Raw genomic sequence first — 15,463 nt, 5'->3', positions numbered from 1 at the left:
ATATACTACTCTATTCAGTGTGGGTCTTAACCCATGCAGTCGAGGTTTTCGTGTTGGCCTATACCTGAATAAATGTTTTTGTCACCGTGGCCAGTACAGCTCTGAACACCTCTGTTGCCAGTAAATAGTTCTTTCCATTCTCCTGAAAGTGAAAGTAGTAGCTCCATGCGTGTGTCTGTATGTTATGCACAGTCCATATTATAACTACGTAGTCAATCGGCTTTTCACCAAACCACCCAGTTCTTCATATTCGCACCTTCTGAATCATCTGAAGAATCACATTGGATCAACAAGTAAGCTTATTACATTTTGTATGAGTGAACCATTTAATTTCCTTTTCAATGTAAGAGTGCATAACACCGTATGTTGTTACTTGCCTTGAAGAGAAATCGGTGCCTTTACATGTATTGTTTCAAATGACTGTGGTGTTCGTGCTACTATACGTAGCTACCTGTATAAATCTTTTTAAATAGTACAGCATGTGTGTACATAGGTATATCACGATGATGAGAAAATATCAGATGACAAAAGCATTTGTTGGTAAAGAGGAACCTTTATGGCGTATGACCAACTTGCAGAATTCATCAAAAATGGTTGTGTAAATTTTCATTCGAATACGCTGTAAGTCCAAGTTAGTGCTTCTCTATTAATCCATGTGTACGCGGCTCAACTACATGGAAATTTTTTTTCTGACGTTCAAGGCTTGTTTTTTACTTTATCGGGAACATTTTTACTAACTTACATTTTTTTTTTTTTTTTTTTGATTGGCGTTTTACGCCGTACTCAAGAATATTTCACTTATACGACGGCGGCCAGCATTATGGTGGGTGGAAACCGGGCACAGCCCGGGGGAAACCCACGACCATCCGCAGGTTGCTGGAAGACCTTCCCACTTACGGCCGGAGAGGAAGCCAGCATGAGCTGGACTTGAACTCACAGCGACCGTACATTTTTTTTAAAATTGTACACTTGACCAAGACATTATACTGTTAGTTCTATTATCTTATATCCGTATGATACTTATTAATTACACCAATAACTGAATGCAATTCTTGGATCTTATAAGTGCGTGTTAGAATGGGTTTCATTAAATTCTGAGATGGAACATAAGACAAAAGTCAATAATTGTTACGATCATGACGTGCTACATGTTATAACTCAAGTATACAGTGCAACAAAAACAAGTTCCCCCCAAAGCGTTGTTTAATATCTCCCGTGGTATGTACCAGATCGCAATGAAATTCTGCACACACCATCCCAGTAATCCTGCGGACGTGGTATATCAAGGATTAACGCGTTAATGGGCTTGCGCAAACTGAAAATCGGTCGATTTTGAAAATTTCATAAAAGGAGTCAACCAGATTTTTCAACGGCAATTCTTTATTTTATCACAGAATTCGATAATTTTCACACAATGACCAGCAATTATCAATATCGTGTGTAGCCGCCACGAGGTTGTATCACATTTCGACAACGCGGTCGCATTGTGTTGATAAAGCGTGTGATGAGACGTTGCGGGATTGCTAAGCACTCTTCCTGAAGCTGGCGTCTCAGACCTGATGCAGGTCATGTTTAACCGCATGAATTTCTTGTGGTGTGTGTCATGTCCTTTATGCTCACCCGCACGAATATTTCAGGACTGGTAACACGAATTCTCTGATGAAATCAAAATTTGGCGGTGAAAATCTGGTGGATTCCTTTTGTGAAATTTTCAAAATCGACCAATTTTCAGTTTGCGCATGCCCATTAGCGCACAACTGCACCTGCACGTTAATCCTTGATATACCACGTCCGCCGGATTACTGGGATGGTGTGTGCAAAATTTCACTGCCATCTGGTACATATCAAGGGAGATATCAAACAACGTTTTGGAGGGAACTTACTTTTGTTGCACTGTTTAGATACAAAGTAAGTAGCTGTCACCTCTATAATTAGAATCCGCACTCTTTATCCACCCCACCCCCATCCCCCCTCCGTAAATTTCCCAGCATGTTTATGTAGTGCAACCAAATAGAAATCACGAAGATAAACATATAAATAAATTTAACTGTGACTATATATATATATATATATATATATATATATATATATATATATACCGATAACTATACATGCATATGTTCCTTAACATGGAATGGATCATAGGCATTGTGTACTCATTAAGAGGTTTTATTCTCTGTATACGTTATAAATGTGGACCCTAAGCCGTGTGAAAGCTGTATAAATGTAATTGTAGGACTAGCTTATAGAATTTAGATAAGGAAAATGACTTGTTATTCTTTTTTTTGTCCATGTGAATAATGTGTATCATTGTTTATCTGTCCCACATGCACTACTCAGCTTGCGTGATGTCGACTAGTTACTGTATACATCGTGTGAATTTGAGCTGCTTGGGGTTTGCGCGTCTTGCAATACATTGGATTAGTAAGTGGAGATGAACTACGGTGTGCATTAAGTAGGCTATGTATTGGTGATCTAAAACCTTCCAACTGCACTGGTTAAGCAATTTTTGAGCGAACAAAACAGCTCTTCTCCAGTCTGATTATTCTGTGTCCTGTTTTTTTTTTTTCTTCTGTTTGCTTTTTAGCCGAACCATAGTCCTTACCGAGAAGACGTTTAGGTAGGTCATACGTCGGGGGATCGCTGTTTGTGCAATCCACAATAACCGCTGACTAAAGATGTACCCTGGGTGAGCTATAGATTCTTGTAACCATTATGTATTCTGTGATGTAGGCCTATGTAAGTAAACCACTGGGTTCAATGTACAAAATATCAAGTATTCTTTCGATGATAATAGTTTTGTTTTAGAGAGTTGAACGTCTCAATTTGATGAGTGGAGGAAACTGAGGTGCCTGGGAAAACAACTTGCTTTTGACAAATTAACGGACCACGTATTTTACCGTGGTTTATAGGCGCGAGACAAGTGGTCTTCCAATAAGGCTAGAGTGGGCAAATGTATATCTTTGGCTTATGTTAAACGCTCCCAAACGTAATTGATTCAGAAAAGTTAACTGTTTTAGTCGCCTCATTTGATAAATTAAGTATCAAATATATTTTGATACTTGACAGGCAACGCTGGCTTATATATAAATGAAAAAAAAAAGACATTTTATGCAGAAGCTGAATATCACGCATCCGCACATCTTTTTGTCATATGGTTTATATAGGTTATTGCCTATTATTTACGCTGTTATCTGTCATATTTCCCCCGAACAATATCTGTAGGTGACCCTAGTCCTCAATGCTTGCAGATAGATGTAGGAATACCTAGTTCCATGCATGAAGAGGTGATTTTCTGATGCTATTATATATTGTGTCACTATCAAATTCCACGAAGATGCCACTCCTCAGTACCATATATATATATGCATCACCATCAATCATCAGTCGTAACCATATACTCTACGCGTATCATCAGCCAATCCTACACGCATCTTGATCGGATGTGGGGCGGATCCTACAGCCTTGATGGGCGGCCCATGCGCGGATGTTGGCACTATCCTGATCGCATCTTAAGCGGATCTTGATCGGCAGGTACATGTAGTCTCGTTTAGACCGCTTTGTGGCACTTGAGCCTTTGCCTACACGCTAACTACAAACATGACAAAATAAATCATGTATCTTCAGTTTGCTTACCCGGTAAAGCAGGTGTGCTGACGAAAAAAAACATTGGTTAATGGTCTATCATTAGTCTTACTCTCACTCGCTCAAGCCAGTAAAAGGGTGAGCTAGACCAATGCGTGACTTCCGAGTTTTGCTTTCCCGTTTCTCGACGAAGTTTATTATTGCCTGTTATAACTATACACTATATTTAGCTTTTAAGCTGACTTCCCCAGAAAATTTTGCCCGGAAGAAAATCGTGTATTGTACATGTAGGTTGTGATTTTGCATTTACCGAATAGTTGCGGAAACTGTCGAAACTAGATCTCCATATTATCATGATTAACTACTAACCACACCAGGAGCTAGACCGATTGTGAATATTTTTTTTCTATTCCAAGAGAACAAACAAGGTTAGCGTCGAACAACGCGGCATTTGTTATAAGTTAGATGAGTTTATGTGTGAACGTTAGCGTATGTCGCAAAACCCTACGTGGATGATGGTCGGATCCTACGCCCATCCTACGCGGATGGTACACCCATGGTTATACTACTCTCTGTCACTATACTAATGTACTATGAAGTCCTTTGAAGGTGCTACTCTCTGGTCACCATCGCGAGTGTCTCGAAGAGGCTACTGTTTCGTACCATACTGATGTCACCATCGCGATTGCCTTGAAGATGTTACTCCCTCGTACCATACCGATGTCACTATTGCGAGTGCCTTGAAGGCCCTATATACCATGGTATCATATATGCAGTCCCAAAATGATGATTCTTTCTAATACCACATAAATAAATACCATATAAATATCACTATGTAATCCCCAAGTAGCCACAGCGTGCACATAATTGCATTAGAATGTATTGTCTCAAAATGATACTAGAAATCTGTATGACCTATACATGCAGGAAAAGGTGTTGTTTCAGTGCATCTTCATATTTGGGTTGACCGGCCCGGATAGCACAGTTGGTAGAGCGTCCGCTTCGGGACCGGTAGATCCAGGATCAATCCTTGATCGAGTCACACCTAAGACTTTAAAAGAGGAAGTTGTAACTTCCTCGCTTGGCGTTCAGCATGAAGGGGATAGTGCAACGACTGTTTGACCCGTATCAGTATAATGGCTCGGGCGGGGCGGCTTACTTGCCCTCGGTAAGTCGTCTCAGTGAAGCAGCACTAAATAAAAGAGCGGTCCTGCAACAAGGAGGCACATTACACGTACATGCACCCTAATGATTCCTTCGTCGTCATATGACTGAAAAAATTGTTGAGTACGACCTTAAACCCCAAGCACTCACTCACTCACTCACTCATATTTCGGTTTGCTGATCGTCTTCTCTTTTTCTCGTTAAAACCAGGTTCAAACTAACAATGTTTATTACTTATCAATTTAGAAATTGTACGTATACTACACATAGATATTGAATATGTACATCTATACTAATATGACATGCCTAACTCAGCATGGGCAATTCTGGCACATCTCTTGCTTGGTACTGAACACCAGGAATTAAAACAACCACTAGTGTCTATATTTTGTGTCTCAGGCATATTTTCCACATGGTATCGCTCTATAAACAGGTCGGTATTGAAGTCAAGTTTTAAAGCGATACACGCGTGAAATGAACGAAATTTTAATGAAAGCAGACTTAAACCACCAGCAAAGACAAGAGCGAACATGCAGACTGACAAGCATATGTCTTACACAGAGGTCTCCATAGGTCTGTAGGTCTGTCCCTATAGTAATTCTGGTGTTGGTATTTTAAGTTTTTACATGTTATTATGTTTATTGTTATTTTTTTTTTTTATTATTTACAAAGTTTCTTGAAATCATGAACAATTTGTGTCAGTATATGTCGGTAACACCGGTTTTGTGTGGAGTCACAGATGAGTAAATTACATCAGTTTATAGTGGCGGCAAAAGGTCTGTGACTGTTGAACTTACTTGTTTCACGGAGGGCATATGTTTTGTGTGTCAAATGAAACATCGCCCACGTGTCATGCAGGGACGACTACTCTTAACAGAGCAGGCGCATCTTGTCACATGACTGACACTCATAGAACTGATTTGTATACGAAGGCCATACAGTTAGAGGCGTGAAATCAGTAACCCACAATAATCGGGCTGAAATGGCAACAGAGAATACAGGTCTGCTGGGTAAAACTCAGAGGTAAGATAGCGGAACGGGTATATCTAAATAAACAGCTGCGAATATTTGTGTTCTAATGCAGTGTCCGCTAAGTTAAGTTAAGCAGGTTCCTCGTCTTTATGTGAAAAAAAAAATTTAAAGCAGTCGTCTTCAGCAGAGGTTTCATCAGAATATAACAGGAAGATGATATCGTAAGTGTTTTACCTAGTGAGATAAAACCCTTACAGGAAGTAGATTGAAGTTGTTCATAAGCTATAAGTGCCTGGAACAAACATATTGACTTAATATTCACCTGGCATTATTCTTTCGCCGTGTTTGGTAGGTCTAGAGTCACACGTGTATTTAAATATGTCTACACCCATGTATATGGTAGCTGTTGTTTGATGCATAGTTGTATGGACGGTATATATAGAATACAGATTACGTTGATTATGACATTCAGTATAGTTCATTCAGGGTTTTCTCCACAAACACAGTTTTGTCCCCCACTTCATCCAGGCTACAATCGGATTAATCCAGAGGATTATATATTACAACCCAAGTTATGCACATGTGTGGATATAGATGACAGTGACTACGTTATCAGGGAAGTGTAAGTCAACGCCCCTCTTCAACGTATGGCATGCATATACATGTATACACACACATGTATACCCAAACCCATGTACATGTATACCATTTTAATCTCCATATCTATCCTATATAATATAAGCTGAGTGGACATTTTTTATCTGATAACCGAATATGCTTAATCTGACGAACATGAAAGGCAATATGACATCAGTTATCAGGCACTACTGCGCTATCTGTTAAACCCGGCTCATTCATGCTTGTATATTCCCTGGTGGTTTTGTAATAAAGTGATTTTATTGCACTTTAATGGTGGCTTGTCTGTAATCAACTAGTCTAGTTTTACCAGTATAAATATAGACAAAGAGGGAAGCAGGATGCTACCGACATATTTACCGCCATAAAGATTTGCAGTAGATGGATTTGATTTAGGCCATTTCATAAGTGTGAACTTTCGCTACACGTTAAAGTACTCCAAAAGGGTGTCAGAGCCAGTTGATATTGGAAACGTGAAAGTGAAACCTGAACAGATCTGTGTATGTGTGCTATGTGTGCTGTGTGTGCTCTGTTTGTTTCTGTGATTAGATTAGATTAGATTATTTGTTTTAGGGCCTAAACAGGTGCTGTGCCTTTCCTGTTACACGTCAATGTTATTTTCTGTTACACGTTAAAGTAACAGCAGGGAATGATGTGTTTGTAGGTAACATGGAACCAACGCGTTTAGCCGGTCACGAAATGTTCTCCGTTAGTCTTGCATCAGGTATATGTAAAAGATGCACAGGCTTCCTATATAAACGGAATTGTTAAGCAGCGATAATTATATACTTGATGTTAAGAGAGATAGGCCCTATGTCCCATGTAAACTGACAAAGGTATCATGACTCATTGTGCAAAATAGTGTTTTAAACGAGGAGGAAAGAAGTACTTGAAATACCTTTATATGTTGCCTCTGTTTGTAGCCAGTCTGGCTATGCAGCTACGCCTCCACCGAGTGGGGCAGCTGGATACTCTGGTGGCCCACCCGCAGGTAAGTCAGTTAACCCTTTCCTAACGTGTCATTGCAACTGATACACTCAACAAACTAGTGTTATAGCTTTAATGGTCGTAATATTAAAGGACAGGGTCATCTTCTACAGTCCTGTTTCTGTTTAAAATGAATTCTGGATCTGCATATTCATATTGTACAGGCACGTGCAGAGATATATTCAACACTACACTTCTCTTGTTGATTGCTATGTTTTCATTCATTCGGATATTACTACTTACCTTCCCATTAACCTTATATTGTTTTATGCATGACAAATGGAAGATTTTCTAAACACTGAAACGTCAGGTATATACTGTAATACGGTTTTGATCCAACATCAGTAAAATGATACACCTGCCTGCTTTCGAATCAGTTAAACACTTGCATACATGTGACAACTATCAGATGTATATTTTACCTATGCATCCCTGTCTTAAGGAGCAGCACCCCCACAGAGCGGGCCTCCCCCAGCCGGATTCGCTCCGGGACAAGGATCAGCGCCTTCGGCCGACCAGATGGAAAAAGTCTCCGGATACGAAGATGTTGGCATGAATGCAGGTACAGATTCACCTATATAAATTGAGCGACACCATTCACCGATTTTGCTATTTAAACATGCCGATGTGTGTCCGAAAATTCCACTCCCGTGAAAGGTCGAGTCGAAACAAGAATAGAAATAAATAAGTAAGAAAATAGTCGCTACGAAGTGGGCAGTAATTTACGCCAATTTACTAACCCCTTATAAGTAAGACGTTTTTAAATATGACGGCATATATGTCTATAAAGCGAACAGGCCCATCATTTCTATTTAACGTTTCTATTTAACTTTTCCACATTTTCAAACGGAATTTCCTATCTGTTGCAGAGTTTTTGCTACCTCCTCAGATTGACCCGTCTAACTTACCTGGACCGCCAGAACACAGAGAGTTTAGAAAGTAGGTGTATAGTTAAGATACAATCAGTGTAATCTCTTATGTCCACACTCAAAAACTAAATCTGTTAATTTTAACAAAAAGTCTGTTGTCTGGGTGATGCTAAGTTGTATTCTGTTATTATAACACAATATTCTGTGATATTCAATATAATGTTCTGTTAGTTTAATAGAATCTTTACGTTGAATTAATGGAATATATGTGTTATATTTAACAGAATAATCTGCCCCAACAGCAGAATTCATTCTAGCATCATTCAGACATTCAGACTTTGTGTTAAATTTAAGAGATCATTTTTTTCAGTGAACTGACTCATTCAGTTGTTTTATTCCTTGAATGGATATGAGGGAAGAAGCCTTATAATATGCAATACGGTCACGAGCTTTTTCGTGAAAAATTTTGGTTTCTTTGAAGGTTAGGGTGATTGGTCGGAAATCGAAAGCAAATCGGTTGAATCAATTCACAAATTACGAAACACATTCCGTCTCTTGCCAAATACTCTTATTTTTCCCCCATTGTTTCCAAGCGTTCCATCCATCACAGAAGAACAGGCGCGCGAAGCCCTACTGCATTTCGTGAGCGAGCACTGTTGTTATGGAAAAGGAGCAGCGACTGAACTGAAGTTCACCGACCTCAGGTCCTCCAGTGCTTTTCATGTAAGACATGCTTAATTTGTACACATAAAGAAAACAATTTAAGGCAGCAGGAGGTGGTTTTGTTGTTAAAAGTGCTTGTTGTTCAACCGGTAGGAGAGACGAGGTGCATATTCAAACCCGGCCTTTGGGAAATAATTTTTCATCAAATATGTATTTATTTGCTTTTTGCTCAACGCCCTGCTCTTGTACCAAAAAAGGTGATGATAAAAAGTTAAGTTTACCAAGCATGTTTAATAGACAAAACGTATGAATAAAATTTGTTCTTGCAGCCTTTGGGGCTTTTTGACAATAAGCAGTCGACAACGCTCGCTTGGACGTTCGCTCTGATGTTCTTTGAAAACCACTTGTCTACAATTAATAAGGCGTAAACGTCTGAACGTCACAAGTGGGAAAGTTTGTCAGTGACTGGCCAAAGTCCGGTGGTTTAAACTGATCACTCCATTTTCATCCACGCATAAAACTGACCACCATTGCACTAGTGGACTAACCTTATAATTCCTTCTGAAACAAATATGTTCAAATAGATTTCACATTGATGCATATACAAATATCTGACAACACACGCTAGTCTATTTGTTGATATGCTGAGCTCCAGTATTTGTCAAGAAATTACTGTTCGGCTTGAAGCGCGGCATTAAAGTATATATACATGGCAGGACAAGTGTTGCAGTATTTACTTTTGTTCAGTACAGTTATCTTTTCATACTACATTTTCAGTTGTGAAGTAATTGCGATATACTCATTAAGTGTATTATTTATTTTATTTGATTGGTGTTTTACACCCTACTCAAGAATATTTCACTTATACGACAGTGGCCAGCATTATGGGGTGGGAGGAAACCGGGCAGAGCCAGGGGGGAACTCACGTCCATCCGCAAGTCGCTGAAAGACCTTCCCACAGAGAGGAAGCCAGCATGAGCTGGCATTAAGTGAATTAATTAATGACGCTACTAAACTTCTTTGTCTATATTTGGATATCAGACCATGTACGCAAAATGGAGGACCCCTGACTTGACCATGTCTTCAGAATATTTTATTGAACACATGCATATTCAGAAAAATGAACATGTGGATAAATACTTTCAGATATTTATAAGTAATTGTGAATGTAAACCTAGGCAAAATACTACACGTATACATTAATAATAATTGCCAACAAATCCAGAACGTTACATGTATAGTTGCTTTCGTCAAACACTGCACGGTTTGTTCAACAACACATATAGTGGTTTACAAACCACACTTCTACGTAATCACACACAGTAAATGTTGTCAAATATGGAATGCCGGGGTATTTCATCTACAAGGGAATTTTTTTTTGTAAAAAATTTTTGTATTATAGTGACTGGTAATATTAAATGTATTTTCGTTTGAAATATGTTTGCTTATTTAGCGTCCATCTTTGAATGCGAACTTCGCGACCTAGCGGGAGACGTGAAGAGCGCGGATACGCGCTTTTTTGTGTCCTCTGCCACCGCAAAGAGCGCACAGAATGGAAATATGTGCACTTTTTCGGCAGTTTTGGCAGGAGCACAAAGGACGCGGAGATCGTGTGTTCCGTCTTCCGCGGGAGTACGAAAGTCGCGATTTTGTTATCCTCCATCAGTCAGCGGACAGAAGTTAGTTATTCGTTATTCATTATTCGAATGACGAATAACGCGCTGGCACTAAATTCGACATTCAAGTCTCTAATGACCTGCTGGATGTACAGAATTTAGCACCGCGTCCAACACCTTGTACTTTCAGTAAGACGCAGATTATTCGGACGTGGATAAGGGATTTACTCGAATTTTGGGCCACGACGTTTCTGGCTATTAGCTTCTTCAGTAAAATGCTTGCTCAAATATGGTGCTAGCACCACAATCGTTATTCGAATATCGAATAAAACGCTGGCAGTGTAGAAGATAGCAAGACATTCTGTTTGATTTTTTTGTTTTACACCGCGCTGAAGAATATTTCGCTTATACGAGGGCGGCTATATTGGGAGGAAGCCGGACAATTCCGGAAGAAATCCACGACCATTCGCAGGTTCTGGGCAGCCCTTTCGTTACTTGAATAACGAATATCGTGCTAGCAAGACATTCATTATTCGAATTAGGAATAATGTGGTGGCAGTACAGAATTTAGCGGTAAACCCGTTGTTTGTTACTCGAATTACGAAAAACCAAATATGGTGCTGACTTCTATATATTTTAGAAGCAGGTTATTCGAGATTCGAATAACGAATAACGAAAAGTGAATCTGATGCTAATTCCCGGTCACCCTATCCACCACCATTCTGACATGCTTTTAACTTTAAATATGCGCGGGGATATGTCCTCTAGTTTTCCCATACGTTGATATAACAATTCATACATAAATATATGATAATTTATGTATCTAAATTATTCAGATATATATATATATATATATATATATATATATATATATATATATATATATATATATATATATATATATGTGAATAATTTAGATTTTACCAACTTTCCAGTGTGAAACCATGATGATTAATTTTACTTAATAAGATTTTATATGTTTGGATTGTTTCCTTCGTCAGTACACTTTGGAAACCTTTACAGAAGCTCGGCAGACAGCCTGGACTTTCGAGCCATATACCGGTAATATTGCTTATCATCCATCGACATATATGTTCCGTATATATTGACTTGATAACGAGATATGTAAAGAATTAATAACTAATTATTAACGAGGAAACTATCATCAGTCGTTGAGAAATTCGCTGCAAGCATAAGGACTTTTGGAATAATATTAATTTCATAGATCATAGAACTTGCCAGGTAAGCGTTGTTTGGCTCTGTTTGACAGGCCAGCCTGTAGATGGGCCTCAGAATGGACATGCCCCTGGCCCTTGGGATATCCACGTAAACCCACCTGGTCAATTTGTTGATGGAACCGTGAAAATAGAGGTGCCACACACAGCCTCCCTCAAGGTACGGTAAGCCGTAGGCTATAAAGGTAAAGGTTAATCTGTATGTATGAATTAAACCTAAGCTTAAACCCTCTACCCAACTGCGAAGGTAAAGAGAATTGACTGTTGTGTGTCAGGTTCGCAATACATTGTTACATATAACCCTTACATGCATAAAACACCGCGATTAACTACACCCTTAACATCAGTGATATCAAAAATATATTTAAGCGAATGTTAAAAAGGTTAGAACATAAAAAGAACTTGGCGATGACATATGCCATCTGAAATACAGATATGCTTTGGCCATTATTATCCTTCATGCCCTCCTCATGCTGGACGATTCATACCTATTATGCCTTCTGTTCTAGCCATGTCATCAGTGTGCAGCTATTGGCCGGGTTCGTTGTGATAGGTGTATGGGCGACGGCGGGGTAAGTGCCAAGTCCTAACCAGCCATCAGATCGAGTAATTGATGTCGAAATATTCAGTATTCAGAAATATCCCAGTAACTAATTTATCAGATAATAAACCAGAAATTTAAGTTATTGTCTCAAAAGCTTGTAAGAAACACGAGGTTAAATCAAAGATTATCCGATTAACTTACCCTTTTATGAATGACTGATAGATGGTTTTGTTAGGAGATACCCAATTCTCATTTAAAGGAAAATTTAAGGATAAATATGTGTAAAATTGCTTTGATGTGATTACCCATTAGCATCGTATCCTCAAGACGTCAAGCATTTAGGTTTCACACTTCATTGATGAGGGAAGGAAAGACTTGAAGTTTGTAGGCACTGATACTGTAAGGTCAACGTATAAGCTGTATGTTGCTAGTCTCTTTCAAGGACCAATGTGTGTTGTAGTCGTATTGCCACACTTGTAATGGGACTGGTCGGGAAAGATACTACGAGGACGGCCATCATCATCACCGCTCTTGCTGCTGGTGTAACGGATCGGGGAGGCGAAGGTAAAGTCTGATGTTGATACGAAAGATTTATTTATTTGATTGTTGCTTAACGCCAGGCATACTAATGAATCCTCACTTCTGGATGGTGGACAGTTTTAGGGTTACACGACCAACAAGTGTCCAAATTAAATTGACCAACTTTTTCCACGTGTTACATTTGTGGAAATAAGTCGACCTCCAGTAAACTTTACATAACCTTCTCAACAGAACACCGCCCCTTGCCGCAAGCCCCGTAAACAATGGTGTATGGGGACTTTGTTTTCCACTTTTCTTTTATCAAGGAATTCCATGACAGAGAATGGAATTGAATCCACATTTAGGTTATGATCTATAGTGATTAGTTAGATTTGATTTGATTGTTTTTAACGCCTTATTCCAGACATTGTATTTGGGCGATGCTGGCTGTTTTTTTTTCGGAGGAGATAATAGAGTGCCTATGATACAACACCAAATTTTGACAAGTTTCTGACAAATTTTCGTACGATTGAGGTACAGATTTTAAAGCCATCTTCATGATAGACAAGTAGTCTTCAGGAAAGTTAGTCTTGGGAAATGGCTCCACTACTTCCCGGGGTATGAACCACAGATCTTTGACAAGTTACTGGCAAACTTACCCACGTGTGATGTACAGACATGAAGCTAGGCAATACTGATGGAAGACAAATGGTCTTGAAGAAATGCTTATTAATATCAAGGATACAAGTACGATGAGTGAGGAGAATGTTGGAGTTTCTGACCAAGGCCGAGATTGAACCTGAATCTCGTGTGACCTACTACCGAACTCAAAAGAGTGACAATCATCGATAACTTATCGAAAGAGTTATACATTTCCAGAGAATACGAAATGCATTGTCTTATTAGAATGACTGGATTGTCATGGTGTCCCGTTCTACTACGCGAGTTTCTTTAGGCCTACATGAATTTTCTTCAAGAAACTACCAGTAAACTATGCCTAATATTCACACGATTGGGTGGTATTCACAGAATAATGCTTGTTTCATCACATCGGTCTAATTCTATTCTTATAGATGTACCCACTGTAGTGGACATGGACAGATCACCTGCCCTACCTGCGCCGGAAGGGCGAACCTGAAGTGGTTTATACGCCTCACTGTGAACTGGTAAGTCGCATCATGGAATATAACAGTATCTTCCAAATATTTTTACATTTTACAAGTTATTATAACTGTTATAGTTTTTTTATGAATACGAAAAGCTCGAGTCTGTTTCGACAGTATTGTGTAGTTTTGTAATTTTGCTGCAGGCACAACCACCTGGGTGATCACATCGTGGAGAGGACACCCTTGCCAGATGAGCTGATCAGAAGTGTCAGTGGCCAGATTGCCTTCGAGGAAAGCCAACCAAAGGTAAGCTGTAACTGTTATTTGCATGAACCCATGTCGCACGCTGACAAAAGATATATAAAGATGCGTTGTGTGTAGTTTGGCTCGTTCAAGGTATTATTGTACTTATAGGTGGGCCAATAATAGTGCGTAATAGTGTATGTAAAGTGTACAATACCATATCCACCTGAGTGTTTAAAAAGCCAACAGATACAGTTATAAGTTTTCATAATTTGGTTAAGTGTACCCTGCAACCAGAAATGTTCAAATTTCATCTGTTGCAGGTTTGGCCAATAAATCATTTCCCGGATCAAGAAGTGAACAATGCCTCAAATTCCCTGATTAGGCAACACGAGTCGGCCTTTTCCAGTGAAAGACAACTACAACAGGTAAATTCAACCGGGTTAAACAACACTTGGAAATATATCCAATGTACCTCTTGTGGGAGGGTAGTTTAAGATAGGATAGTGAGAATGATAGGGCTAAAAACTAAGGCTATCTTTTCTAATTTGTGACCTACACTATATGAGGAACATTGTCATGTGAAATGTTTTCCCGGACTTTCTTCATCATTTATAGAGATACTATAAGATCAGAATCTGTATTGTTAAAATCACAACTGAAACGTATAACAGGATTTTCCACTATTCGAGAATTTGACCTTTCTGTTTACCAGCGCCATCGAGTCCGTATCGTTCCAGTGACCCAAGCGTTTTACAAGTTCAAGGGCCAGGACAGTAGTTTCTTTGTATATGGGTTTGAGCACAAAGTGCACGCGCCTGACTACCCCCAGAAATGCTGCTGTGGGTGCCAAATATTGTAGGAATCCGGGAAGTGGAACTACGTCTGTTGTGCTCAACCATGTTTGGCTATGTATTTCCAATGCACGTCATGTTGTAAACTGGTGGACTACTTACGCGAACAATTGTTTTTATATACCGTCAACTGTTGAACATGGATCATGGCTAAACTTTACCAAGCAAGCGTGCCGATTATAAGATATCATATAGTCATATATATCATGCTTTCAGTCCCAGAGATTCACATAATTATATTATCAGTATACTTCTAATTGTTTACCTAAAGGTTATCACAAACGTACACTGTGACCTACATATTCTTACCCTTGTTTTGTGTAAATCAGTTTTGAATAAATCGTCATTTTGCAGAAATAACTATATTGTGTACGTATGATTGCGTGCCCGTGTTTTTGGCTTCTCGACAAATAAGTAATGATGCACAATTAAGTCATATGTCAGTCAATAAGTATTGAATGACAGAGGGC

At 39.1% G+C, this 15,463-nt stretch overlaps 1 protein-coding gene across 2 annotated transcripts; it reads left to right on the top strand.

Annotated features, from left to right (window-relative positions):
* Positions 1 to 80: 80 nt before the first annotated feature.
* On the top strand, positions 81 to 15,341 carry LOC135470136 (protein SSUH2 homolog). 2 transcript variants are annotated; one of them, XM_064748902.1, is made up of 14 exons: positions 81 to 293; positions 2,588 to 2,689; positions 7,281 to 7,348; positions 7,787 to 7,906; positions 8,214 to 8,283; positions 8,807 to 8,936; positions 11,494 to 11,554; positions 11,763 to 11,887; positions 12,237 to 12,299; positions 12,732 to 12,835; positions 13,864 to 13,956; positions 14,100 to 14,202; positions 14,463 to 14,567; positions 14,855 to 15,341. In XM_064748902.1, exons 2-14 carry the CDS (start codon positions 2,679 to 2,681, stop codon positions 14,999 to 15,001), a joined length of 1,200 nt encoding a protein of 399 aa, XP_064604972.1. In that variant the 5' UTR covers positions 81 to 293; positions 2,588 to 2,678; the 3' UTR covers positions 15,002 to 15,341. The 2 variants fall into 2 exon arrangements, with proteins under 2 accessions (XP_064604972.1, XP_064604971.1); XM_064748901.1 differs by lacking the exons at positions 81 to 293; positions 2,588 to 2,689 and adding an exon at positions 4,530 to 5,772.
* The last annotated feature ends 122 nt before the right edge of the window (positions 15,342 to 15,463 follow it).

This window comes from Liolophura sinensis, chromosome 7 (genome assembly GCF_032854445.1).
Source record: "Liolophura sinensis isolate JHLJ2023 chromosome 7, CUHK_Ljap_v2, whole genome shotgun sequence".
Taxonomy (NCBI): Eukaryota; Metazoa; Mollusca; class Polyplacophora; order Chitonida; family Chitonidae; genus Liolophura; species Liolophura sinensis.
This window is presented reverse-complemented; position numbering and strand designations above follow the sequence as displayed.